The 27,670-nt window shown below is 52.2% G+C and overlaps 3 protein-coding genes across 5 annotated transcripts; 1 reads left to right on the forward strand and 2 right to left on the reverse strand.

Annotated features, from left to right (window-relative positions):
• Positions 1–8,780: 8,780 nt before the first annotated feature.
• Positions 8,781–14,827, reverse strand: Btbd19 (BTB domain containing 19). Its single transcript, XM_051171437.1, is given in 9 exon segments — positions 8,781–9,033; positions 9,145–9,270; positions 9,365–9,438; positions 9,441–9,477; positions 9,559–9,627; positions 10,460–10,519; positions 12,984–13,037; positions 13,179–13,380; positions 14,616–14,827. Coding segments are annotated over 9 exon segments (843 nt in total). The 5' UTR covers positions 14,702–14,827; the 3' UTR covers positions 8,781–8,898.
• Dynlt4 (dynein light chain Tctex-type 4) lies at positions 13,743–17,568 on the forward strand. Of its 3 annotated transcripts, none has more exons than XM_051171435.1 (2): positions 13,743–13,826; positions 16,883–17,568. In XM_051171435.1, exon 2 carries the CDS (start codon positions 16,891–16,893, stop codon positions 17,548–17,550), a length of 660 nt encoding a protein of 219 aa, XP_051027392.1. In that variant the 5' UTR covers positions 13,743–13,826; positions 16,883–16,890; the 3' UTR covers positions 17,551–17,568. The 3 variants fall into 3 exon arrangements, with proteins under 3 accessions (XP_051027392.1, XP_051027390.1, XP_051027391.1); XM_051171433.1 differs by lacking the exon at positions 13,743–13,826 and adding an exon at positions 15,977–16,091; XM_051171434.1 differs by lacking the exon at positions 13,743–13,826 and adding an exon at positions 16,008–16,091 and having other exon boundaries at positions 16,880–17,568.
• A 133-nt stretch (positions 17,569–17,701) lies between these two features.
• Plk3 (polo like kinase 3) lies at positions 17,702–22,664 on the reverse strand. The gene is made up of 15 exons (XM_051171432.1): positions 22,368–22,664; positions 22,154–22,261; positions 21,937–22,053; positions 21,611–21,740; positions 21,426–21,513; positions 20,501–20,596; positions 20,210–20,408; positions 19,970–20,096; positions 19,596–19,684; positions 19,250–19,343; positions 19,028–19,111; positions 18,778–18,940; positions 18,469–18,598; positions 18,159–18,272; positions 17,702–18,079 (listed from the first exon to the last, which is right to left on the reverse strand). The coding sequence occupies exons 1-15, from the start codon at positions 22,575–22,577 to the stop codon at positions 17,888–17,890; spliced, it is 1,941 nt and encodes a 646-aa protein (XP_051027389.1). The 5' UTR covers positions 22,578–22,664; the 3' UTR covers positions 17,702–17,887.
• Positions 22,665–27,670: the final 5,006 nt, after the last annotated feature.

Here is a 27,670-nt window from a genome sequence, read left to right on the forward strand (position 1 = left end):
TGCTCTAGCAGAGGCCTGATTTTGCCAGCTGCAGGTAGTTTTTGTGAGTGTGGGAATTCTGGCAACTTCTCAGAGACTATATAAATGTTAGAGTCCTAACAGGTGGGTTATTGGGACTAGAGTCCTAGTAGGTGGGTTGCTGGTTGCTGGATGGATGTTTGCGGTTTGTTAAGTAGCTGTGCACCAAGAAGAAACAAGAAGAAACGAGCTATCCTGACAGCGAAGCTGTAACTTGCCCCATGGAGCTCGGTGTCCCTAACAAGCGGGAAGTAGTCTAAGGATAACATTGCCCCCTTTCCCCTCTATCCTTTTTTCTCTCCTAGGTTGGGGGTTGATCTGGTTGCTTCCCAAATGAGCAGAGACATGTACCCCAGAATGATGTTTGTAAAAACTTACTCCTGTTTGACCAATAAAAAGCCAACACACCTGTGCCCGGCAACTGGGCCACACACCTGTGCAGGGCAACTGGGCCAGGTATGGCTAAGGTTCATGGGCTTTAAGGACAGAGAGGATCTTGGGAAGACAGCAGAGGAAGAGAAGAAGGAAGGAGGCCACTGCCATGGGTGAGGTGGGGGACAAGCACATGGCTGTTACGGATGGAGGATTCGGCCCAGATGAAAAACATTAGCAAGTGTTTGGGATTATGGATGGGAGGTAGCTGGACAGAGGTTATTAGAAGCAGATGGCACGGGATTGGGGGAAGTAGTTTGGGGACTATCTGCCCTGCCCCAGGTGAAGTAAGGCTATTCTAAAATACAACACATGCCTGGTCTTGTATTGATTGACAGTAGGTTAGAAATACTGCCACAGCTGGGTGAAGTGGCACATGCCTGTAATTCCAGCACTCAGGAAGCAGAGGCAGGTGGATCTCTGAGAGTTTGAGGAAGCCTGGTCTACAAAGAGTCCAGGACAGCCAAGGCTACACAGAGAAACCCTGTCTTGAAAAACAACCAACCAAAAAAAAAAAAAAAAAAAAATTACAGGGGGCTGGAGAGATGGCTCAGTGGTTAAGAGCACTGTCTGCTCTTCCAAAGGTACTGAGTTCAATTCCTAGCAACCACATGGTGGCTCACAACCATCTATAATGAGATCTGGGGCCCTCTTCTGGTGTGCAGGCATACATGTATATGTAATAAATAAATTAAAAAAAAAAAACTAGAGCCCAGCGTGGTGGTGCACACCTTTGATCCCAGCACTTGGGAGGCAGAGGCAGGCAGTTCAAAGCCAGCCTCCAGGATAACCAGGGCTACACAAAGAAACCGTGTCTTGAAAAGCCAGAAAAAGAAAAAAGAAAAACCTTAGATTACATCAGAGTGTGCTTTTTTTTTATTTTTTTATTTTATTTTTTTGGTTTTTCAAGACAGGGTCTCTCTGTGTTAGCTTTGGCTGTCCTGGACTCGCTTTGTAGACCAGGCTGGCCTCGAACTCACAGTGATCCGCCTGCCTCTGCCTCCCAAGTGCTGGGATTAAAGGCGTGCACCATCACGCCCAGCTGAGTGTGCTTTTTTTAAAAAAAGATGTATGATTACATATACAGTGCTCTGCCTGCATGTACACCTGCAGGCCAGAGGAGAGCATCAGATCATATCACAGATGGTTGTGAGCCACCATGTGGTTACGGGAAGACCTGTGGAAGAGCAGTCAGTGCTCCTAACTGCTGAGCCATCTCTCCAGCCCCAGAGTGTGCTTTTAATTTAGAGACAGGCTCTTACTATGTAGACTTTGCTGGCCTCGAACTCATAGATATCTGCCTGCTTTTGGCTATGCCTCCTGAGTGCTGAGTGACATGTAGCACCACACCTGGCTTTGTTTTTGTTAGTCACTTGGTTTTTTGAGGTAGAGTTTTTTTTGTTTTTGTTTTTTTAAAGATTTATTTATTATGTATACAGTGTTCTGCCTGCACATATACCCACAGGCAAAAAGAGGGCACCGGATCTCATTATAGGTGGTTATGAGCCACCATGTGGTTGCTGCGAATTGAACTCAGGACCTTTGGAACAGCAATCAGTGCTCTTAACCACTGAGCCATCTCTCCAGCCCTTGAGGTAGAGTCTTTTGTTGTAGTCATTTTGGTTTTTCAAGACAGTGTATCCCTGGCTGACCTGAACTCACTTTGTAGACCAGGCTGTCCTCGAACTCACAATCAGCCTGCCTCTGCGTCCTGAGTGCTGGGATTAAAGACACGCACCACCACACCCTGCTTCGGGAAGATCTTTTACTCCTGGTCCTCCTGGCTCTGACTTCCGAGTGCTGGGATTGCAGGTGTGGGCCGTCCATCCTTACTGCGCAGCCCTGTCTGCACCGAAACTCCGCAATCACGCTGTTTCAATCTCCAGCATTCTGGTTCTGATTTCAGGACTTCAAATGAAATGAAGGAACTTTTAGGAGTATCTCAAATGTTTCCTGTTTACTTTTCTTTTTTAGACAGTGCCTGTTGGGTATGGTGGCCCACACCTTTAATCTCAGTACTTGGGAGGCAGGGGCAGGTGGACAGCCGAGTGTTCTTGAGGCCAGCATGGTCTACAAAGGGAGTCCAAGACAGCTAAGGCTACGCAGAGAAACCCTGTCTCAAAAAACCAAAACTGAAAACAAGACAGGGCCCTACTGTGTAGTGCTGGATGGAAATCGCTCTGTAGACCAGACTGGCCTCAAACTCACAGACATCCACCTGCCTCTGCCTCCTAAGTGCTGGGATAACAGGTGTGCACCACACAAGCATGCATGACAGCCCATAGCCTGGAAACAGACTGAGGTTACTCTGAACATCATGCTCCAGTGGTAGCAGTCAAATGAAGTTTTTATAGTCACAGAACAAAGCCCTAAATCAAGACACCTTAAAATATATTGGGGTTTGCAGGGCTGGAGAGACAGCTCAGTAGTTAAGATGACTTGCTGTTTTTCCAAAAGACCTGAGTTTGGTTCCCAGCACCCATGTCAGGCGACTCGCAACTGTCCCAAACTCTGGCTCCTGGAGGTGTGACATCTCTGGCCTCCCCAGGCACCTGCACTCTGTACACAGCCATTTCCAGCCACAGGTAATAAAAAATTATGTGTCACACACCTTTAATCTCAGCATTCAGGAGGCAGAGGTAAGTGGATCTCTGTCAATTCGCAATCAGACTGGTCTACAGATAGAGTTCCAGGACAGCCAGGGCTACACAGAGAAACTGTCACACAAACAACAACAACAACAAAATCACAATTTAGTATAAATCTGGGGGCTACAAGGTGAGAGTGTGGGAATGCCACTCCTGTTTTGAGGTGATGCCTCCATCCCCTCAACACCTGCAGCACACTGGAGAGTAGGCCAAACACCTTGCCTGGGCAGTGCAGTAGATCTAGCCCTGGTTGTGGGGGGACATGCTCTGTGGGCATGAGCTCAGGAAGCCTGGTCCCACCACTTGTCTGCCATGAGGTGGAGAAGGCATAGATGTGATGTCCCCTCCTCGCCATCTTTGATAGTCAGGCAAGCCAACCCAGACATTTTGAGAGCAGGAGAGCTGGTCCTGCCCCTTGGTGGCTGCAGCACTTGGGAAAGCGGGCCTTGGCCTTAACTGGGCAGCACAGTGGAGCTGGCTCTGTAGCCATGGGTGTGGGTGAGCTGACCCAAGGGTATGAGAGCTGAAGAGCTGGTCCTGCCTCCTACCAATGTCAGCATTGGGTGGCCTAGCAGAAGCACTGCTGGGGAGCTTCCCCTGGTGGTGCAGACAAAGGAGAAACGGTGTGCTGACCAGCTCAACTGCTACCCAAACCCGCAGAATCTCCATGACACAGGGCAACAATAAGGTAACAGGAAGGAGTCCCATATTGATGGTTTCACAGAAGCCAGAGACCTCAAACCAAACCAATGACACACTGCAATGAACATTTGCAAGTGAAGCTGTGTGGACAGAGGGGTATGCTGTGGAACACACTACAGCTTCCATGACGAGACGCTTTTTATGCTTTTTTTGTGTATTTTTTATTTGGCAGAGAGGTTGCAAGGTGGAAGGTGGGTATGAGAGGATGGGGAGATTGAGTGGAACTAGGGTGCATGATATGAAGCTCACAAATACTTGTAAAAATCTGGGCAGTGTGAGTCAGGCGTGGTGGCGCACGCCTTTAATCCCAGCACTCGGGAGGCAGAGGCAAGCGAATCGCTGTGAGTTCGAGGCCAGCCTGGTCTACAAAGCAAGTCCAGGACAGCCAAGGCTACACAGAGAAACCCTGTCTCGAAAAAAAAAAAAAATCTGGGCAGTGGTGGCACACGCCTTTAATCCCAGCACTTGGGAGGCAGAGACAGGTGGATCTCTGAGTTTGAGGCCAGTCAGGGCTACACAGAGTAAACCTACCCTGAAAAAGAAATTCAGCCAGACATGGTGGCGCATGCCTTTAATCCCAGCACTCAGGAAGAAGAGGCAGGCGGATTGCTGTGAGTTCGAGGCCAGCCTGGTCTACAAAGTGAGTCCAGGACAGCCAAGGCTACACAGAGAGAGACCCTGTCTCAAAAAACAAAAAAAAACAAACAAACAAAAAAAAAACTAATGGTCACAAAGACTGATGTCAAGTACAGGGGACAGTAAATGGGTATTGTGGGGGGCAAAAGGTGTCCCAAGATAATGTGACTTTAGACTTATAGCATTCCAATCGTATCACTTCACTGAGGTTCTAAACACTTACCCAGCCTCGTACAAGGTGTGGTTCCTTTTAGGAACATTGTTCACAGCTGTGTTGAAAAGTTTTTACCCTGATTGCATGATCAGTGCAGTCCTGAAGAATGAGAGTGTCATTGGTGTCACAGAACAGATCCAGTCAGAACTGAACCACCTCAGGCACAGTCTTGGTCCCTGACCTCATCCAGCCTGAGGTGAGAAGTCCCATACTGCTTGTACAGTCAGTTGACCCTGTTTAGCACCTAGCCCTACTCCGCCCTCTGGCTTAGCATCCTTCCCTGGCTCCCACTGGTACATCAAGCCCAATCCCTTTTCAGGTTCCACTTGGGCTAGCCTCCACTGCCAGACTCGGCCTCTTTAAAACACAGCCCGCTTTTCTTTTTTTTTTTTTAAGATTCATTTATTATGTAAACAGTATGTATCAGATCACATTATAGATGGTTGTGAGCCACCATGTGGTTGCTGGGAATTGAACTCATGACCTCTGCAAGAGTAGTCAGTTCCCTTAACCGCTGAGCCATCTCTCCAGCCCACACAGCCCGCTTTTGAGACAAGAATAACTCGCTACTATTTGTGTCACCGTAACTTTGAAGTTCTTCTGCCTAGGTTCTTTTTTGGTTTTCTGAGACAGGCTTTCTCTGTGTAGTTCTGGCTGTCCTGGAACTCGCTCTGTAAACCAGGCTGGCCTCTAACTCACAGACATCCTCCTGCCTCTGCTTCTCGAGTGCTCAGATTAAATGCGTGTGCCACCGCACAGCGAGCCTGGACGACTGAAGCAGAATCTGGAACCTGTGGGGTCTCCAGGTCCATCTGGGAGTGCGGGTCTGTGTGTGTGTGTGTGTGTGTGTGTGTGTGCACGCGCGCGCGCGCACGCATGCGTGCATGTGTTGAGCAGGGGGTGGCCAGTGGGGCAGGTGGACCAGCCTATGTACACATCCCAGTCACTCTTCAAGAGAAACTGGTGCTTTATAGGCTCCAAGTTTCTTAATGATCATACTTTATTATGAACTTATTAAACGAGTGTACCTCCCTTATAACCCGACTAGCCTAAATGAGAGGAAAAGGAGATTAAGGAAAACAAGAATGAAACCTGGATATCAGTTCCTAGGAACGATTCTCCTGGCGTAGTCAGCAGGATTTCAGCAGACCAGCAATTCCACCAAAGTGGCTGCTGGAAGCCGGAGCCACCGGAACCTGGAGCCTCAGCCGGAGCCACCGGAACCTGGAGCCTCAGCCGGAGCCCAACGCTTTGAAGCCTTCCCTGGAGCAGTTCTCTTTAGGAGTGCCGTGAAGTGCAGGGATCATCAGCTAACCCAAGTCCCAACAAAAAGCTTCAAGCCCCCTGTTTTGGGATCATATGCGTGCCACCTCAGTCTGTTCAAGGATGTTTTTCAGCTGCCATCAATCAAGCACCCCCATCCCCCTCCACAAAGTGGTTTGACTTGTAAGTGGAAAAACATCCTACTCTCTCACATCTAAGTGGTAAACATCCTGCTCTCTTCCCTATCCCACACTTGGGATCAAAACAAAAAACAGGTTTATCTCCCCTATAGATGATACTGAGTGTGGCAGCTCACACTGGTAATTTCACACCTTAGGAGGCTTGGGTTGGCGAATTGCTGTGAGTTTGAGACCAGCCTATGAATTCAAGGCGAGCCTGGTCTATGTAGTGAGCTCTACAACAACCAGGGCTAAATGAGAGAGACTCTGTATCAAAATTAAAAATAGAGCCGGGCGTGGTAACGCACGCCTTTAATCCCAGCACTCGGGAGGCAGAGGCGGGCGGATCGCTGTGAGTTCGAGGCCAGCCTGGTCTACAAAGTGAGTCCAGGATGGCCAAGGCTACACAGAGAAACCCTGTCTCGAAACAAACAAACAAACAAAATTAAAAATAATAATAGTAATAAGATAACCTGGTTGACACCTGCCCAGAGTGGTGTTGATATGCCTCCTGTGTGGTCCTGCTGATAAACACTGTGCCGCTCAGTCTAAGCCTGGGAGTGCTCTGCCAGACTGGAAAACAGTAGCTCTACCATTGGGGCCTACAAATTGACCAATCCCAGACCCCATGAAGGAAGAGAAGACAAGGTTTCAGGCAAGCAACCGGCAGAGAAGCAGGGGAGCTGTGGCCTGGAATCCACGCCTTCCATCTCACTGTGCTCCAGTCCCGGCCCATAGATGTTTTCCCAGGATTGTAGGATGCAATATACTTGCTGGATACACACACACACACACACATATGTAAACTACAGCTGTGTAACCTGCTGAGGCATTGGCCTCTGGGAGGCTAGAAGCAAAAGGGCACACCCATACTCCACGTTTTCCTCACATCGCTGACATCTTTCACAAACAGTTCCAGGAAGAACAGTTCTGAGTCAACGCTTTTTGGGAGGCTCTGTGAATGTGGTCATTAGATACCCATGGAGACTAGAGGAACCAGAGTTTGAGTTACAGGGGGTTGTGACTTACTTGGCTTGGGTGTAGGAACCGAAGTCTGGTCCTCTCCAAGAGCAGCGAGTGGCTTTAGCTTCTGGGCGAACTCTCCAGCATCACCACTACTCTTTTGTTTTTGGAAGAACTCTCACTCTGTATTCCAGGTGTCTAGAGTGCAGACAAGCTGTGCTTGGACCCAGAGTGACCTGCTCCCCCGCGACAGGATCACAGACATGAGCCACCATGCTCAGCCATAACCCAGTATTTGGAAGCCTTGTTTTCTGTCAGTCTCATTCTCAGAGTCTGGGGTGTACTCCATGCCTGGGGTTACAGTTCTGTCACTTGGGAAACTCAAGCAGGGTTTGTTTTCTGAGGCCTGACCTTGCTGTGTAGCCCATGCAGGCGAGCCCGCCAAGTCCTGGCGAGCCTTCTGCTCCAGTCTCCTCAGCGCTTAGATCACAGGCCACCCCAACTAGTTTGGTTTTTATTTGTATGTTAAGTCTGAGTGGCCTGGAACTCATGAGGTAGAGAAGGGTGGCCTTGAACTCGCAGAGATCTGCCTGCCTCTGCATTTCCTCAGTGCTAGGATTACAGGTGTGCACCGCCATGCCCAGTTTATTTTGTTTTTTGAAACAGGTCTTACCGTAAGTGCCGACCCTCCTCTGTCCACTCCCTGAGTGCTTATATGCACAGGCCCATACCACCAAGCTATGCTTGCTTTGTGGAACACATGTTCAGAAGATAGCAGTGTTAGCCTGAATGAAAGAAAAAAAGGTTTCTGTCCTCAAGTACAGGATTGGTGGTTTTGGTCAATTTTAATGATCTCCAAGCTCCTGAAAACGGTTTAGAAAGCCACTCTCATCACAATGCTGGAGCAGAGCTAATGCGAGCATAGGATTAATACATGACCTCTAATATTGGTGTAAAATAGCACAAAGCAAGAGAATTAAGAGCATACAAGCAGCAGGTTACTTTCAGTGTCCACTACCCAAACAAGGATACCAGGAGTGGTCCTATTTTCAATCTTTTTTTTTTTTTCAAGATTTAATTTATTTATTTTATATGTATACAGTTCTCTACCTACCCGCCAGAAGAGGGCATCAGATCACATTACAGATGGTTGTGAGCCACCATGTGGTTCCTAGGAATTGAACTCAGGATCTCTGGAAGAACAGCCAGTGCTCTTAACCTCTGAGCCATCTCTTCAGGTCTTCAATCTTTGTTTGATTTTGGCTTTTCGAGATAAGGTTTCTCTGTGAGGCCTTGGCTGTCATGGACTCCCTCTCAAGACCAGACTGGCCTCGAACTCACAGAGATTGGCCTGCCTCTGCTTCCCTGAGTGACTACTGCACCCACCCCTCACCCAGTTAGTTTCCTGGCCCACAAAAACATGATTTCCGGGGCTGAGAAGATGAGACGCTTGAATATGCACTGAGCCTGGAGGCAGGAAGCTGATTTGTTGTTTAAAGAAGATGAGCTTAAGAGATACCAGCATCAGAAAAAAAAAGAGAGATACCAGCATCATCCGAGTAGAGGAGCGGCCAGTGGCAGGATGCCCAGTGAGCTCATGGAAAAAAAGACACTTTAGCTTCCGGTCTCCGGGCGTTGCCCGAACCCACGACCCGGCCCCAAGCTTGGGCCCACTGCCCCGCCTCTCCTTCTCCGCGGAAGCCTTAGCTTTGCTCCTATGAATGGTACTTCCGGCATCAGGTTCGCTGCGACTGCCGGGAGCGGAAGTCCGCCGCCAGCGCAGAGTACCTTGGGAGCTGTAGTTTAGAGTGTGGTCAAAGTCATCGCAAGTCCCAGAAGTGAGTCATTTGAAACGAAGGTCCAGGAAGTGGTGGTGATCCCGGGGTAGAGTGCCCTTCCGCCTGCGGCACGGTGCGCCCCGGCCTGCATCGCCTCTCCGTAGGGCGTGGCACTTCCATGCCTCCACAATTTGCTCAACCTGTAGGGGAGGGGGGGGTCACCATATAGTCCGGAAGTCCTTGGCCATAGCCGCCACCCCCTCGTCCCCACGTGGCGGAGTGGATCTGAGTTTGGTCTTTCGCGTCCGCACCGGGATGAGCGGCTCCCGTCGATTCTGCTCCTCCAGGGCCCTTAGCTCCGCCGGGGACAGCAAAGCCAGTCTAAGCTCTCGAACCACCGGAGCCGCCACCTCAGCCACCGGTTGCTCCAACACTGCCTGTGGAAGCGAGCCTTGAGCCTGTACCCTGTCGCCTGCTTGCCGAGTTCCTGCGTTGCTTCAGCGTCCTCCCCCTCCCCGAGGCCACACTCACGGCGCCCACGCGGGCCCAGCTTCGGGCCGCCTGTACCAGCTCAGCCTCGTCCACGCAGAGCTGGTCACTGCGGTGGCGGACAGTTCCAGGAAGCCACGGGTGCGGAGCGCCTCCTATAGGCCGGTGTATCGGTCAGAGCAGAGAAGAAAGTCATGGGGGAGACAGGTTACAAGTGTAAGGATGGGGAGTCGTACCTGGCTGTGAGCCTCTATGAAGGCTATGCAACGCTCCTGCAATGGCCCCAGACCAAAGGTTACGGCAACCTAGGAGCAGAGTAAAAGTGGTCAGACTAGAGACTGAAAAGGACGTGTGACCCAGATCTGCACACAAGGTACTCCCACAAGTCTGAGCGCAATCCAAACAGGGGAGGCTAATAGCACCTGCAATATCTCATGAAATTAGACCTGGGGAAAGTGCAGTGGACCATGAACACCACACATGCATATGGTTCTTCAAATCCCATCTTTGAGCCCAAGCTTGGCTTCTAAACATCCCACTTTCTATCCCTGTTTAGAACCACTTCCCCCGCCCCCAAGGTTTCTCTTTGTAGCCCAGGTTGTCCTGGAACTCACTCGCACCACCACCTCCTGACTCCATTTCCCACTCTTTTTTTGTTTTGTTTTTCGAGACAGGGTCTCTGTGTAGCCTTGGCTGTCCTGGACTCACTCTGTAGACCAAGCTGGCCTCGAACTCCCATTGATCTGCCTGCCTCTGCCTCCCGAGTGCTGGGATCACAGGCATGTGCCATCACTTCTGGGCCCATTTCCCACTCTTAATAGAAGATCATTATGTAGCCCTACTGGCCTCGAACTCAGATCCAGCTGCTTCTGCCTCCCCTAGTACTAGGATTAAAGGTACCGTGTCCCCGTGCCTGCCTTTCCCAGCTGTTTTTCTTTTCCTCCTACATATGATTTTACTGATATGCCCTACACCCCACAGATCTGGGCACAGAGTTTTATCTCATAAGCATCCTTGAGCACACATGCCCTCATACTGTCCCTTAGCAGCTGTAGCCAGTCAAGACTGACACATGTGGAGGCCAGGACCACATTCTAAAAATCAGATTCCTCCCCAGGGCTGCTCTGTAATACCCACCTGCAGAGCCTCACAGACCAGCTCCACGTCCAGCGCCTTCGCCACAAACTCCAGGCATAGCTGGGGACAGAAATCAAAGTAGACTGTGTGGCCGTGTCCCCGTTAAAAAGACCCCAAGTCCTACCCTAGAAGAGTGGAGTAGGCTTGGAGCAATGAGCCATCCAGACTTCATCTTGACCTCCCAGATTTGCGGAATGAAAGGGAATTGTCCAGTCCTGCAATTTAGCAAGCCCAGAGGGCCTGGAGGCTAGCAAAGCACCTTCTAATAGACCCATCCAGCCGGGCGTGGTGGCGCACGCCTTTAATCCCAGCACTCGGGAGGCAGAGGCAGGTGGATTGCTGTGAGTCCGAGGCCAGTCTGGTCTACAAAGTGAGTCCAGGATGGCCAAGGCTACACAGAGAAACCCTGTCTCGAAAAACCAAATAAATAAATAGACCCATCCAGAAATGCCAGGCTCTTCCCCTTACTATGTCCCTCCACTTGTCCCCTCCCTTGACACATTGATACTTCTGTTCTAACAGAAACTTAAATTCCATGTTTGACATCTCCCTCGCTTCCAGAGGAAGCTTCCAGAAAAGCACTGGGTGGTGACAGCTGTCTCCTCTCAGAGCCACCCACCTCTCCTGGCCTGCCATTTCCCTCTTGGCCACACCCTCTTGATTTCTTCACTCATCTGACAGGCCTTTCCCTTTTCTCTCAGTCTCTTTTCCCCTTAGCTCCCTTGCCCAAAATTTTTAGGGAATCTCCAGTCCCCTTGCATTAAAAGAAGTCCAGGAGAGGGAAAGTTGAGACAGGGTCTTGCTGTATAGCCTTGGCTGGCCTAAAGCTCACTCTGTAGACCAGGTTGGCCATGAGCCTGGAATTATCCTCCTCTCTATTCTGCCTACTGAGTGCTGGAAATACAGGTCTATACCACCACACCTGGCTGGTGCCGGGAATTGAAACCAGGGCTGATAGCACACTTGGCAAGTGCTGTAGCACTGACCTACATGCCTAAAGCCTTTTTTTTTTTTTTTTGGTGACAGGGTTTCTCTGTGTAGCCTTGGCTACCCTGGACTCGATTTGTTTGTTTGTTTGTTTTGGTTTTGGTTTTTCAAGACAGGGTTTCTCTGTATAACAGCTCTGGTCCTAGCCTCGAATTCACGGAGATCCACCTGCCTCTGTCTCCCAAGTGCTGGGATTAAAGGCATGCACCTGGACTCAATTTTTTTTTAATGATTTATTTATTTATTATTATGTATACAGTGCTCTGTTTGCATGTACACCTGCAGGCCAGAAGAGGGCATCAGACCATCGAGGTTGTAAGCCACTATGTGGCTGCTGGGAATTGAACTCAGGACCTCTGGAAAAGCAGTCGGTGCCCTTAACCTCTGAGCATCTCTCCAGCCCTCACTTTTTTTTTTTTTTTAATTTTATTTATTTATTTATTATGTACACAGTGCTCTGCTTGCATGTACTCCTGCAAGCCAGAAGAGGGCGCCCTATCACATTACAGATGGTTATGAGCCACCATGTGGTTGCTGGGAATTGAACTCAGGACCTTTGGAAGAGCAGGCGGCGGTCTTAACCACTGACACATCTCTCCAGCCCCTCACTTTTTTTTAAAAAAAAGATCTATTTATTATTTTGTATATAGTGCTCTGACTGCATGTACACCTGCAAGCCAGAAGAGGCCATTAGATCTCATTATAGATGGTTGTGAGCCACCATGTGGTTGCTGGGAATTGAACTCAGGACCTCTGGAAGAGCAGTCAGTGCTCTTAACCTCTGAGCCATCTCTCTAGCCCCGCCCCCTGGGACTCTATTTGTAAACCAGGCTGGCCTGGAACTCACATCAAGCCGCCTGCCTCTGCCTCCCTGAGTCCTGGAATTAAAGGTGTGCGCCACCACGCCCAGCTGCTCAAATTCTTGAAGTACCTGCGAGAACCAGCTTCCTGGTATCCTGTCCAGTTGACACCATCCCCACGTTCGCAGTCTACCTCATATCTAACCAGCTCTCTGAGTGCCCTCTGACTATAACGCCGTTTTCCCACTCCTGAACAAAACCCTGCTGTTCTTTCAGCTCTGAAACAAAGGTTTCCTTCTCCAGGAAGCTCTCTCCACACACCAGCAGTTTCCTATCACACTTAGACCCATACCTTTAAGTTAAGCTTTTTGAGACTAAGTCTCACTCTGTAGCCCAGGCTAACGTGGAACTCCCTAGGTAGTTCAGGCTGGCCTTAAACTTGCCGACCTCCCCAAGCCTCCAGAGTACTGGGAGCATTGGCCTGAAGCACCACGCCCCATACACGTTAAGCATTTTCATGTCTCTATTTCTATTCGGTCACAGGCCAAAGCCAATGTACCCTTGTGCTGCAGAACCAGCCATAAACACTCCCTATGCTGACTCAGCACGCACTGAGCATGGGCAGATCCTGTGTACACAGAGAGCTGTAGCACTCCTCTCTGTGAGAGGTCAGACTGTATGAAGGAGACAATGAACCGAAAGGCCAGGGAACAAGATGTCCTGCCTGAGACACCTACCTCTCGAAGTTCCTCCAGCCCATATTCCACGGCTGCTGTCAGCACCTCCAGCACCTGCGTGGGGGTTAGGGGAGTTTGAGGGAGCAGAAGGGATTTTTCCCCCCCTGCCCCTCAACCCACAGCATAAAGGACAGACTCCTGCCTGGGGCAATCCCCAGCCTCTTTCCCACCCAGACTCCTGCTCGGTAGGCTCACAGAGTGTCGGTGCAGCTTGATACTGTTGGTATACAGGAACTCCAGCACGGCTAAGAAGGCCTCGGCCGGCACAGTGCTTAACACCACGGGACTAGGTACCCCAGGGCCCAAAAGTCTCTGGAAGAAGCTGCATCTACAAGCCAGCAAGCACCGGTGGGCAAACACCTCTTGCCGTCCTTGGCCAACCACAAAGCAAACACCACTGTGGGAGAGAGGGCCAAGGCAAGGCGAGACATCTCAGACCTAGATCATACTTTTGGCTTGGCCTCTGCCACACTGGGACCTAACTTCTTTTTTCGTAAGGTCAAAGCCCACGTGTGAGGGACACAAGCCTGAACTCGAGTCTCAGTTCTACCCTGTGACTTTCTATCTTTGACTCTCAGACTTCTCAGCCATGACCGCAGGTTCTCAGGGGAATTGACTGCGCTTGGTCAAAGTGGGATACCAGGTTCATCCAATCATAATTGGTTATCTCCTCAAGCTGAGACTTTGGGGGGGGCGATGGGCGGGGGAAGAAACTCCTCTTGGGGCTCCTCCCCGAGATGCCAACTCAGCATTTTCAGCTTTCCTCCTGTAGGAGGGTATGAGGATGTGGGGTGCAGAGTGCACTGACTGCAAACAGACATGGCTATGATGCACCGTCATGAGGTGAGACCACATTTTCCATCTTCGTGATCACTTCCGGCCCCGGCCTCTGGGCCTCTCCTTAAGGTAGAGGGAGTAGGAGGCGGCAGAGAAAGCTTCAGCTTCCAAAGGCCTCTGCTCCCAGGCTCAAGCCTAATGTTCCACTCTTCAGGCCAGACTGTGACACCCTGCCCTCAAAAAAAGAGAGTCATGACAGTCGCTAACCTCGGGGGTTGGGGAGCGCTGCAGCTTTTGAGACAGTGGGTGTGGGAAGCAACGTTCTGTCTCCCGTGACCAGCCCTGCCCCCAGAAAACTATTCCTGGTGTCAGACAGCACTAGCCTCTTGGGCAAGCAGTGGGCGGTCAGAAACCTTGAACTACTTCCTGTCTGAGTCTCCAGCTCAATCCTTTGTGCTTTCTTCCTCTTACAAATCCCGAGAGCCATCTGCTCCTCTGTCTCTTCAAGGAAAAAAGTCCCAGCACTTAGAGTTGAGTGTGCAACGAGAGTGAGTCAATACACAGCCCATCTTTCAGGGCTGAGGGGGCGGAGGATTCCTTCCTCAAGCCAGGGGCTTTCTTTGCCTGAGTTCTCGCAGCTGCCCTCCCGCGTCTACCCCCCACTGCCTCCACTTCTGACTCTCAGGGTAGCATGGACACAGACCAGTAGGTTTCCCCTGTACGGACTTCCTCACAGACTGAGTTATTCAGGGAGGCCAAGTGCCGTTTCCCGGCCTCTTTATCTTTAGACTCCTCAAATTCATAGGCCCGTGAGAGCCAGCTAGGGAAAAACCCACCAAGGGGCCATGGCCTCACCTGTACAGGGCGTTGTTGACAAGGCTTCGCAGTGCTGTGGAAAAGGATGCAGCCTGCCCACGCACCACCAGTCCTGGGTTCTCCATATGTGAGACGGGCAGCAAGTCAAAGGGTAGAAAGGCCTAGAAGGCCCAGCCAGGCTAAGAGCTCCTGAGGCCTGAGAGGGAGGGCAGGAGCTATGGAGGTCTATTTGCTGAGGGGCTAAAGTTTAGAAGAGGACCTAAGGAAGACCTGAGGTTCAGGAAAGGGGTGCAGATGCAGAGGGGACCAGACCAGAAAAGCTGGGTCCGGAAAGGCCTATGGTCCCCGGAGAAGCTGGGTGGTGGATGAAGCTCAGGTTGGGAGTCTGCCCAGGCAGCCACTGGGTGGGAAGCCTGTGGGTTTCCATGGAAACTGGAGCTGGGCCTGAGGAGGCCCCGCCCATCTCCCTATGTGCCCAAGGGGGGAGAAAATGAGCAGTCAAAGGGCCCTAGGAAGAGTCTGAGGGCCCTGGCGCTGCCTCTTGCCTACACAGGGTTCAGAACTAAAGGCCTCAGCTTTCCTAACCCTTTCCCTATGGGTTAAGTTTAGACCTGGGATAGCCCAGCCTGAGATCACCTCATCCAGGAAAACTCTCAGCCCTAAGTGTGGGGTTCAGGGCTCCGCTACGACTTAGTGTGCCTGGAAGGGGGCAGCCCCCTCCCTCCCAGAGTAGAGGAAGGGAGGTGTCGGTTCTAACAGGAGCAACACAGCTTCTGGCATCCCTGAAAAGTAGTCATCCCTAGGGAGAGGGGAACTACAGACAAGGCCCAGAGCACCTGAGCAGGTCAGCAGAGGTCAAAAGACCGGACTTAGATTTACTGAGTCACAGCTTTGCCAGGCCTGGGTCTTTCCCATTGAGCCAATAGGCCTGGCCTCCTTAGCACACAGTTCAGAACTAAGGAAGTCATCCAAGCCCCACCCCAACTCTGCCCTGAAGCGGAAATGTTTGTCCCTGTTGAGGCTGACGGGGAGAGAATGTAGAACCATGACGTATTCTTTCCTGTGAGCCCAGATACTAGATTCCTAAGAAGCCGCCCCCGCAGTCTCAAAGTTTTAGCACATCCCAGGCCCCTGTGACTTGTTCACAAATGGTCAGGCCACATGACTGGCCATTTCATAAGAGACTGTGGCTTAAAAGCAAGCGCCTTCCTGACCAGCAAGTACACATCTCTACACCTGCCCCTCATCTGTGATGCTCTAGAGCCCCAAGCCCCTGTGGACGCCCTCTCCCGCTAACTCAGGCTCCCCTCCCGTCAGCAGGTGTGCACACAGGAACACTCAGGTTACTCCAGAGCTTGGCTGGAGGGAGGAGTCCTGGGAGGGAGAGGCACGCTTGCCACAGCAGCAGCCCTTGGTAACTGCACAACACAACCCTTCCCTGCCCACAGGCCTGCCGGGCCGGCTCAGTGCAGACTGTGGGGACAGCAGAGAGAGCTTGGAGGCCAAAGGCTGCAGGTGAGTCAGTTGCCTGAGGGAGTTTCAGGAGAAGAGGGCATCCATCCCACGGATGATTCTGAGGGATCTAAGCAAGAGGATGGAAGTTGCTTCATATGTCGCCTGCCTCCAGATGCAGCCAGTCAAGGGGGAGAAAAGTTAACATCCTCCTTTGAACAGGGAAGGCGATTAAGCTCCTCTGTACTTCTAAAACTAGAGGTCTGTGAGAGTGACTGAGTTGCGTTTGTCTCTTCTGGCTATAGATTGAAGAAGTTCAGAAACTGGCTTCATGTCCCCATTCTGCTGGTGAAGGCCGGGGGGTGGGGGTGGGGTGGGGAGTGGATTTAGTGCTCACCCAATTAGCCTCCTCTGTGACCAAGGGAATTTCGGGCAGAAGTTCCGCGGTCATAGCCTGAGCAGCCCCTTCCCTTGCTTGTATCTCTGACAGCTCGAAACAGGGTCTCTCTGTGTAGCCCTGGCTGTCCTGAACTCATTTTGCAGACAAGGTTGGCCTCAAACTCATAGAGATCTGCCTGCCTCTGCCTCCCCCAAGTGCTGAGATGTACTGTGTCCGGCTCACTTTGATCCCAACTTTTGATGAGAGAGAGAGACAGAGACAGAGAGAGAAACAGAGAGGGAGGGAGGGAGGAGTGGGAGGGCAGAGAGCACCAAGTGCGACATTGTCTCAAACAAACATTCGCTTGCACAGGCACACACACACAAAGAAAAATCTCAGCTTCACTGAGCAAGAGGCTGAGTGTAAGGAGATCTCAGGCACTGAGGGCCACTCCTAAGTATGAATCTTCCAGCAGGCAGGTACATGGCGTGCAAGACTTTGCCATCCGGACGCCAGGAAGAGGAGACTACCAAAGACCTGGCTCTGAAATCACCACCAGGGAAGTCCGGAGGTCACCTGCCCAGCATTGATGAGACCCGACCTATAGGTCCAGGCCCAGCCTCCCGCCGCGGCTCCCTGCTGGGCCTACACCCATCCTTTTCCCGCCGCAACTCACTGGCGGGACCTTTAGTGGGTCCTGGAGGTCGACGGCTATCCCTGGGCCCAGTGCCCTCTCTAGGTTCACGAGTTAGCTTTTCTGGGCTGCCCCTGGTGCCTGCCCGTAGGATGGCACCCTCATACCGCATAGAACCAGCGCCAGGGGAGCGCTGGGAAGCTGCAAGTGCCCAGCGTGTCCTGGAGGCAGCACTGAATGCAGAACTGAACGACGTGTGCTACTCCGGTACTGAGGCGGGGAAACTGACGCAGGCGTTGTGCGAGCAGATACGCATGCGCGTTCGGGAGCTCAGCCTACCCCGCTACAAACTGGTGTGTAGCGTGGTGCTGGGGCCACGCGAGGGACAGGGTGTGCACGTGGTCAGCCGGGCACTCTGGGATGAGGTGCACGATGGATTGGCCTCTGCCACTTTCACCAACACGTCACTGTTCGCTGTAGCTACAGTCCACGCCGTCTACTGGGAATGATAAGCCCTTCATGTTCTGAAAAAATGGTTTATTATCCCAGGAGGAGGCCCCCCGGGGGCTCACATCCCAATAAATAAATGTCTGTTAATAAATAAAAGTGGTCCATAAATAATGCCCCCTAGCTGGGAGCTAAGGCTCAGGCTTATCTCAGGGAGAAGGGTAAGAGACAGGGAGGGCAGGCCATCCCCAACTGTAGTAAAGCTGGTCCCTGATTCCCTGGGGTGGGATGGGGGTCCAGCCCGGAGCCCCCAGTGAGGCACCAAAGGAACAGGAAGGGCCAGAGCCTTTCCAGCGCAGGCCTGGGGTCTGGATCACAGCTTGTTCTGCGGTTTGGAACCTAGGCAGGACTTCGGTCCCTGAGCAGCCGCAGTGCATAGCGGAGCCGCTGCCTCAAGTCTGGGGAGCAGCCCAGCTGCCGGAGGTGGGAAGCGAGGTATGTGCAAGCGCTGCGATTTCGGGCCACAAAAGTCACAAGGAGAGGCTCCCAGCCACTGAGGATCAGCTTTGTGTGGTCCCCATAGAAGTTCACCTGTACACAGAAGATAACGTCAGTCAAGGCTTCTCAGAATCCCTGGGCCTATCAGACCTAACCCAGGATGGGTTCTTACCTGGACAGTGCCATCACTAAACAGCATAAGTAGGGCCTGATCAGTCTTGACCCACTGCAGCAACAGGGGCGGCGCAGGCACCTCTACCTCTTCCACACTGGGCAGATCTCCACCCTGGGAGAATAGGCACCTCAGGTCACTGGACTGGCATGGGCTGGGTCTCTCTCTCTCTGGGTGTCTCCTCCTCTTACAGGTTCAGCCACTCTCTCTGTGCCACCCCACCCCTATGACCGCCACCCATGACCGCCACCCTCGCCCCCCCTGCCCCCCCCCCCCCCCCCCCCCCCCCCCCCCCCCGCCGCCCACACACCTTCATGAGATGCTGCTCCATGTAGGAGGCAAAATACCGCAGGATGCCCAGCTGAGGCTGCAGAGCACGGGGTACAGAACCCACAGAGAAGGAGAAATGCTTCGTGCTGGTGGGGTTGTAGTGCACAGTCCTGAAAGCGGGAATGCAGAGAGGAGACGGAGCCTGGCATCACCGTTTCTTCCCCCCCCCCCCCCCCCCCGACCCCGGTGGATTTGAAACCCAGACCCCATGGGCACAGAAACACACACCATGGTGCAACCCTGCTGGGGACCGTAGCCGAAACACAAAGCATCCCCAAACAGCACTTACTTTCTATTGGCTGACAGGGCCATGTGTGTGCCATCATTGAAGAGCACAGCTACACGACGGCTGGACAGCTGATACCCAAAGCCAAACTTGTTGGAGTAGTCAACCCACTTGCTGACCCACACCAGAGGCTCCGGCTGTGCCAACGGGGCTGGGTTCTGTTCCGCTGTTAGGGGAGAGGAGGGAGTGAAGACTTCCTTCCCCCCCAGAAGAACTTGCCAAACTGTTCACTCAAACCGGAGCCCGGCCTTACCTGGGGGCATGAAGGCCACGCAGTTTCTCAGTGCACAGAGAGCAGACTCCACCACTGTGGCCACAGTCAAACCTTCTTCAAACCCTGAAGGGAACAGGGCACTGACATTTAGGCAACAGCCACCCTGGGCCCAGGTCATGTCCCCCTCAGCCAACTACTTCCTTCCGGCCCCTGGTCTCCACCCCAGCAACCCCTAGCACCTCTCATCTTCTGGCTCCTCACCATCTGCACTGCTTGCCAGTGTCCCACGGGGTGAGCTGTCCTCAGCAGCTGTCTCTACCAAACTGACAGGGGCCAGACCTGAAGCTGCTGGAGCCTGGACAGTTGGGGAGAGAGAGAGAGAGAGAGTGAAGTTAGGCCCCAAAACCCAATTCCTTGAAAGTCCAGTGGCCCAACCCTGCCCCTGGTGGCTCTCAGGGCACCCCAGGTCAGCCTCAGCTGGCTAATGACACACAACCAATTAGGCCACCACGAGGCTGGATGCTTCATCAGCCTTTTATGCTGGGCTTCCCTCAGCTGCTAGGGTCAGGGTGAGTCAGGGGAATTAACGCTCACGTGAGCACCTCACCTCAGGTTTGACATCTGGATGACCGATGGATGCGCGCATAAGGCCGCTCACCAAGCAGGAGACATCCTGCTCCTCAGAATGCTGCTTATCTGGGGGTGAGGGAGAGTATAGATAGCCTTCAGTGTTCTGCCTGACCACACTTCCCAAAGTGTACACACACACACACACACACACACACACACACACACACACACACACACACAGAGGCAGGTCTTCCCAAGTGTCTAGGCAGCACATACTCCCTCCTCAAGAGTCTGCAGACACCTACCCACACCCTGGAACCACCACCCCGCCCCCCAACATCTCAAATGAATGCAACAGGCCACTAAGCCTCTACACTGCTGTATGCCCCCAACCCACGGCACCTCGCTCACTTTTGTTCTTTTTCCTGCCAAATAGGCTCTTGGTAACTTTGGCCAACAGACTCTTCGCAGGATTGGGGGGTGTCAGATCTGGGGCTGTCACACAGCTGCTGACAGGGAGCCGATCAGGGGTGTAGCCCTGAGGAAGAGAGGCATGCAATCAGAGAAGTGAGACACCGCCCCCACCCCCAAGGGTCCTATTTGTCCTTAGGAACATGAAGACGGAACACTGGTGTCCAGAGAACCACAGACCTTCGTAAAGAAGTCATGGCGCAGGATCTGTTCAATAGAGGGGCGGTCTCGGGGTGAAGCTCGAAGGATGGCGGCCAGGAGCTGCCGGGCCGGCAGTGAGAGGCTGGCAGGCAGTGTATAACGGACCTGCTTGATGCAGCGATATGTCTCCTTCAAGTCAGCCGTCTCAAAAGGAGGGCTCCCACACAGGAGTGTGTACCTATGCCCAGAGACGGGAGCTCAGGAGTGGAGCGGTGGCGACACCCCCTCCATGCACCTGCCACCTGTCTGCCCCGCGACTTTGGCACTCACATGACACAACCAAGTGACCACACGTCTGCCTCCGGGCCATGGCCCTGTCTCAGCAGCACTTCTGGAGCCACATAGTTGGGCGTGCCACAGATGGTCCTGAAAAGAGGGGTAGGGCGGAGAGGGGGAAGGGGGGTAGGAAGAAGGCTCAGAAGCAGCCCAGCAGCCACCCCCATCCCTGCCCCTGCTGTGAGTTCAGACAAAGCAGCTGCCTGTCACCAAAGGCCAGAGGGCTCCTGCTTGTCTTGAGACAATGGATGCTGAGAAAGGCAGCTGAGTCCTCACCCACGTCTTAGCCCAGCTGCTCAGCGGGGACAGGAGGAGGCCCTGACCACCCCCATCACAGCCCCTCTCCCAAGGTCAATACGGAGGGTCCACGACTGGCCCCTTCCCCCACTCCGTCTGTCAAAACACTCACTAGCCTGTCACCTCCCACAGTCTGTGCAGCATACAACCAGCTGCCATACCCTTCATAAACACTCAACCTGCCACACACGCTATCTCATTACACACACCCTGTCACAGCGACCACAGCAGGGTCTTCTCAGATACACAGGGCATTACGTCCTGTCAGTCCTAGTCTTAGCTGCCTGGCCTATGTTCTCCCCCATCCAACACAGGATCAGTCATACATTTCCAAAGATTCTGGACTCCCCATCTGTGTCAGAGGCTCGGGGCACCCACTGATCTGGGCCACACATTCACAAGATTGTTTTTCTCCCCCTAACCCAGTAACCTAGGTTGCCACCTTTTCTGTCACACATACAAGACGGCCCATCCCCCCCCCCCATTCCCTGTTTATCCCAGACACACATAAGGTCACCTTGCTTCCCACATACACACTTTCACATCATATGTACATCAGCTGTGTCACACGCATCACCTGTGTCACATACAGACTGCGGCCACCATGATCCCTTCAACTCACTTTTTCCTCTGGTCTGGGGGCTCTAACCGAGCTGCCAGCCCAAAATCCCCCACCTTCAGTTCCATGTTCTCAGTGATGAAAAAATTTCCTAGACAGTGGCAGAGAGATCCGTCAGATTCTTAACTCTCTCTCTCTCTCTGACCTCGCAGATCCCCCACCCTTATGACCAGGCCCAGTAGTCTCACCCAGCTTGAGGTCTCTGTGCAGAATACCCCTCTGGTGCAAGTACTTGAGGCCAGAAAGGATCTGGCGCAGGTAGTAGCGAACCTCTGGTTCCAACAGGGTGTGCCGGGCCTTCCAGATGTGGGCCAGGGACTGCAGAAAAGCCACTATTTCAGTCTCAGCTTGCCTTCCCAGGCCCGCCCTCCATCTGCGTTTGCTAAGGATGACAAGGGCCCAGCTTTGGATCTTAAGAATTCGCTTCCTTTCCCACCCTTGCTCCCTATGAATCCCCTCCCTCCCGCCCTCCTCCCCCGCCCTGCCCCCCCCCCCGCTCCCCCACATTCTGGACCTTGCGGCTACAGAGTTCCAGGAAAATGTATATATTGTCAGCATCCTCGAAATGGTGCGAAAAGCGAACGATATGGCGATGTTGTAGGTCTCGGTGCAACTCGATCTCGTTTAGGATCTGCGACAGGGGCGCGAGATCGTCATCTTTCTAGGGTTCCCACGCCATCATTCCTCCGCCCCCCCCCCCCATCCCTTGGTCCGCAGGGCCCTGGACCCACCTTCTCGCGCTGATGCGGCTTGGCGACGCGGCTCTGCGGGATGACTTTGACCGCGTAGGCTACACTGGTCTGGGTGTCAGTGGCTTCATAGCAGCGGGCGAAGCCCCCCTAGGATGAGGATGCATCGTTGGTCCGGGCGCACGGGAGAGGCCGGATCCGGCCCTCAGAGATCCCCTCCACCTCCGTCAGCGCCACCCCAGAGGCCCCGACCCACCTTGCCCAACAAGCGGCCCTTGATGTAGGTACGGCCGCTTCGAGGGTCGGTGATGAGACGACTGGGGTCCGGTGCCGGTGGCCCGACCAGCACCTCAGGCTCCGAGCGCGGCGAGGCACTGGCAGGCGGCCCCGGGCCGGCGTGGGGCGAGGATGGGGCGGCCGCGCGCGGGAAGGGGCGCGGGGACAAGAAGCCGGCGGCGGGCTCCATGCGGACGGTGCTGCTCAGCGCCGGCCGAGCTGATTCTCGGTTCCGCCCGGCCCCAGCCGCGCGTGGCGCTGCCTGGCTTCTCTACGCTGCGATCGCGCCCCGGGGAGCCCGGCGTTTTTATCAATGAACGCTTGTCCCCTCCCAGATGTCTCGTCATCGCGAGCTCCGCCCCTTTCCTGTCATCCAGACTAGGAGAAGCCACGCCCCCTGTTCAGCCTTACGTCACCCGAAAGATCACCACCACCACCCCCTGCCGGGGCGTACTTCAAGGCCACACCTCCTGCTCTGGCCTTAAAGGAGTCGCCTTTAAAAGCCACCCAGCAGTGGCGCACGCCTTTAATTCCAGCACTCCCGAGGGAGGCGGAAGCAGGTGGATCGCTGTGAGTTCGAGGCCAGCCTGGTCTACAAAGCGAGTCTAGGACAGCCAAGGCTACACAGAGAGACCCTGTTTCGAAAAAACAAAAACAAAACAAAACAAAAAGGCACCCAGCAGGTGCCGCACTGCTCTTTTTCTCTTTTCTACCCTGTTCACGCGGTGACTACGTGTCCGGCTCAAAGCAGCACCTGTCTTTTTTCATCCTTCGAGATATATGCTGAACGCGGAGTGGAGGCCAAGTATCCGGAGGCCTCTTACAAGCAACAACAAGGATTAGAGTTCCTGCGGGTGAGGAAAAGCTACTGTGGTGCAAACTTTGCTCAGTGCACGTCACCAACATAGATGGTCTCCTGTTAGCGTCTCATGCTCCGGTGAAGAGCCCATAGGCCTAGCCTAGTGCTGTCCTCTTTGGGGACTATGGAATAGCACGTTTCAGAGCCCGACTTACCTGGTCACAAACCTGTGCGATAGGTTTGTGGATCAGAGCCTGGTATTCAAGGTTTTGTTTTTGGTTTTTTGCTTTTGTTTGGTTGGTTTTTTTCCGGGACGGGGTTTCTCTGTGTAGTCTTGGCTGTCCTGGACTCACTTTGTAAACCAGGCTGGCCTTGAACTCTGGAGTGCAGGGATTAAAGCTATGCACCACTTTTCTTTTCTTTCTTTTTCTTTTTTGTTTTTGTTTTGTTTTGTTTTGTTTTGTTTTTCGAGACAGGGTTTTTCTCTGTGCAGTCCTGGCTCTCTTGGAATTTGCTCTGTAGACCTAGCTGCCCTCATACTCAGAGGTCCATCTGCCCGTGCCTCCTGGTATTTAAGGTTTTTACCATGTCCCAGGCCACATTTTCTGCTACCCACCTCTATATTATTATTCATCTTTTGAGGGAAAGGGGAACTGAGGCAAAATAGCTGTCATGTGACCCAGGCTAGCTTTGATCCTTCTGCCTTCACCTTTGGCCCGATGGGATCACAGATGCACACCTCCCGACTCGGAAGTGGAGTTCCCTATTACATTCTCGAAATATCTATTACCCTGAGTCATCAGCCAAAAGGCCAAAAAGCGAGCAATGGAAACTGGATATTCTTAGGGCTCGAGACAATTGGGCAACTGGGCAGTTAGCATTGAGGCCAGTTGGAACCCTTCAAACACTATGTGGAATCTTTTTTGGGGGGGAAGGGAGTTTAAAGGAGGTTTGTTTTTGGTGTGTGTGTATGTGTGTCAGGGTTCTTGGAACTCAGTGGACCAGGTTGCCCTTGAATTCAAAGATCTGCCTGCCTCTTTACCCCCGCTGAAGGCGTGGACCGGCTCTGATTTTGTCTGGGGCACAGATCTCCTCCTGGTTTTGTGGGCTTTGCTTTCACTCTGCGCCATCCACTCAGAACTCAGATTTATTGAGAACATCTGTAAAGTGACAGGTACTGCCTCCAGTGAGGATGCTCCAGGCTGCAGCTGTCCTTTAGTTTGCAGGATTCTGCTTTGTGGACACCAACCGTCAGTTCGTAAATAAAGTAATTACACGCTGTGGGAATGCTAAGGAGGAAGTAAACAGTGGAGCAACCAAGAGCCTGCTTTAAAGAGTCCTCAGAAGAGCCACAGACACACTTACCTAAATCCTGCCACCTCCTTGAAGTGTTCCTCCCAATATCCCAGCCAGCTCCCTTTAACCCCGACTGTGGCCTGGGCCATAACGTATGTATCCTGTTGGGATCATTGCTACCTCACATTGCTCTGGCAGCCTTTGCTCTCACTTCCAGTTCATCCTGCCTGGACATGCTGTCAGGCATCTCATCAATCTTCATCAGGCCCACAGGACTTTCCTCAAGTTTGCACATCATGGCCACGGGGACGGACACACACACACACACACACACACACACACACACACACACACACACACACGAGAGGGTGGATGGGGGATGGTGCGGGCAGGCAAGTCTTAGGTGCTGGGCTCAGCAGTCTCCCTGGGGGAGAAGGTGGCAGTGAAGCTATAAAGCACAAAACTTCAGGTCAAAGGGCCCGCGGCCCAGGTAGAGCTGCAGAAGACAGCTTCAAAGTCTGGGCTGGAGACTGAGGCAAGAGGACCGCCGGGAGTTCAAGGTTCTCCTGGAGTCAGTCACTGTCACCTTGACAGACTGCAAAGTCATCAGAGGGTGTCTCACTGGGGAACTGCACGGTCTGGTCCAGGTTGACCTTTGCCCTGGCTGGGGAGGAGAGGAACTATCTTGATTGATGCTTGGTATGGTAGGGCCCAGCCCACTGTGTGTGGTGGCAGCCCTGGGCAGGCAGCCCTGGGATGTATAAGAAAGCTAGCAGCGAGGTCTGGAGAGATGATCTAGCAGGTAGGAGCATGTAGGGCTCCTTCAGAGGACCCGAGTTCAGTCCTCAGCACCCACACTGGGGGACTCACAACTGCCTATGACTAGAGTTCCAGGGCAATCAACACCACCACTCTCCTTAGTTGGGTACTTTGCATGCACACACTCACATATGTACATGTATAGTTGAAATAAATATTAAAGCAAGCAAGCTAACAGGGAGCCAGCCAGTAAGCAGAATCTCTCTTGCCGTGGATTTCCTCTAGATTGATTGTAACCTGTAAAATGAAATACCCCTGCCCCCAAGTTGCTTTTGGTCATAGTGTTTATCACAGCAACGGAAAACAAACTAGAGCAAAAGTCATCCTTGGCTATATTCACAGTGAATTTGAGACTAACCTGGAATAAATAAAATCCTGTCTTTGAAAAAAGACACATTCAGGGCTGGAGAGTTGGCTCAGCGGTTAAGAACATTTGTTGTTAACAAAGAACCCAGGCTCAACTCCCAGCACCCACATGGAGGCTCAGCACCTCTTGGGTACCAGGGCACCGGGCACCCATGTGATGCACGCAAAACATACATAAAATAGTAAAAATTAAAAAGTCAGCCGGGCAGTGGTAGCACACGCCTTTAATCCCAGCGCTTGGGAGGCGGAGACAGGTGATCGCTGTGAGTTTGAGGCCAGCCTGGTCTACAAAGTGAGTCCAGGACAGCCAGGGATACACAGAGAGAAACCTTATCAAAAAAAAAAAAAAAAAAAAAAAAAGAAAGAAAGAAAAAAGAAAAAAAACTTTACCAATTTAAAAATCTGAAAAAAGACATGTTCAATATTGCTTATTTTGTTTTATTTTTATTTTACAGTACTTGTTTGTGTGAGGCAAGTGCTACTAAACTGTATCCCCTGGTTTATGTTATGACGACTTCATATTTGGAAAATAAATTAAGATGTCTGTGTATTGCTTTGCTGGAGATGCCATAACAAAATAACCTTACATCGAATGTCTTAGATGACAAAACAAAACAAAACAAAAAAACCAAGTATTTCAGTTTTTTGTTTTGGTTTGGTTTTTCGAGACAGGGTTTCTTCTCTGTGTAGCCTTGACTGTCCTGGACTCAATTTTGCTTCTGCCTCCCAAGTGCTGGGATTAAAGGCGTGTGCCACCACTGCTCGGCTATTCGGCTATTTTCAGTTGTTTGTGTTTGTTTTTTGGTTTTTTGAGACAGGGTTTCTCTGTGTAGCCTTGGCTGTCTTGGGCTCGCTTTGTAGACCAGGTTGGTCTCGAACTCACAGTGATCCGCCTGCCTCTGCCTCCTGAGTGCTGGGATTAAAGGCATGGGCCACCACGCCCGGCTGTTTTCAGTTTTAAAAGTTTGAGGTGCCGGATGGAGAGATGGCTCAGCAGGTAAGAGCGAGCACTGAGTGCTCTTTCAGAGGACCAGGGTCATTTCCCAGCACCCACATGGCAGCTCACGACTTCAGGATCTGACACCCTCACACAGACGTAAATGCACAAGACACCAATGCACATAAAGTAAAAAATAATAATAATACCTATTATTATTATTTACTTATTTATTTTTGTGACATGTTTTCTCTGTGTAGGCTTGGCTGTCCTGGACTTGCTTTGTAGACCAGGCCAGCCTCCCTAGTGCTGGGATTACAGGCATGAGCCACTGTGCTGGGTTTAAAATGAATTATTCTGTTTTTTTGTTCTTTCCAGACAGGCTTTCTCTGTGTAGCCCTGACTATCCTGGACTCGCTTTGTAGACCAGGCTGGCCTCGAATTCACAGTGATCTGCCTGCCTCTGCCTCCCAAGTGCTGGGATTAAGGCATGTGCCACCACGTCTGATTTAGAACGAATATTTTAAAGACATTTAATCTTGGTATGCCAATAGGTACTATAGGCAGCCATTTTGTCTCCTTTGCAGGGACTTTCCTTGGACCTAATAGTCCAGGCCTCTGTTGGGGTCAAAGGGCAGTTTTCTTCTTTCATATGTGGTTCCCAGGTATCAAACTCAGGTTGTCAGGACTGGCAGCCGGCACCTTTCCATGTTTAGTTTAGCCATCCTGCTGGGCCAGGACTAATTCGTTTGACGTGTCTCTCCTTGGCTTGTGGATCGTGATCCACATAATCTTTTGTTTGTTTGTGACAGGGTTTCTCTATGTAGCCCTGGCTCTTCTGGACTCACGCTGTAGACCAGGCTCGAACTCACAGAGACCCACCTGTCTCTCCCTTGTGAATGCTGGGATTATATAGAGATGAACCATCACTGCCCAGCTCCAGGGATGATGGTTTCTGCTGAGCCCTGAGAGCTGGGGAAGAGTCAGCCAGACACTGGATGGCTAAGAAGGACCAAGCGGGCCTAGAGAGAACAGTGTGCTCCCAGAGGTGAGGGCTCGCTGGTCC

The sequence above is a fragment of the Acomys russatus genome, chromosome 29, assembly GCF_903995435.1.
Source record: "Acomys russatus chromosome 29, mAcoRus1.1, whole genome shotgun sequence".
Lineage (NCBI taxonomy): Eukaryota > Metazoa > Chordata > Mammalia > Rodentia > Muridae > Acomys > Acomys russatus.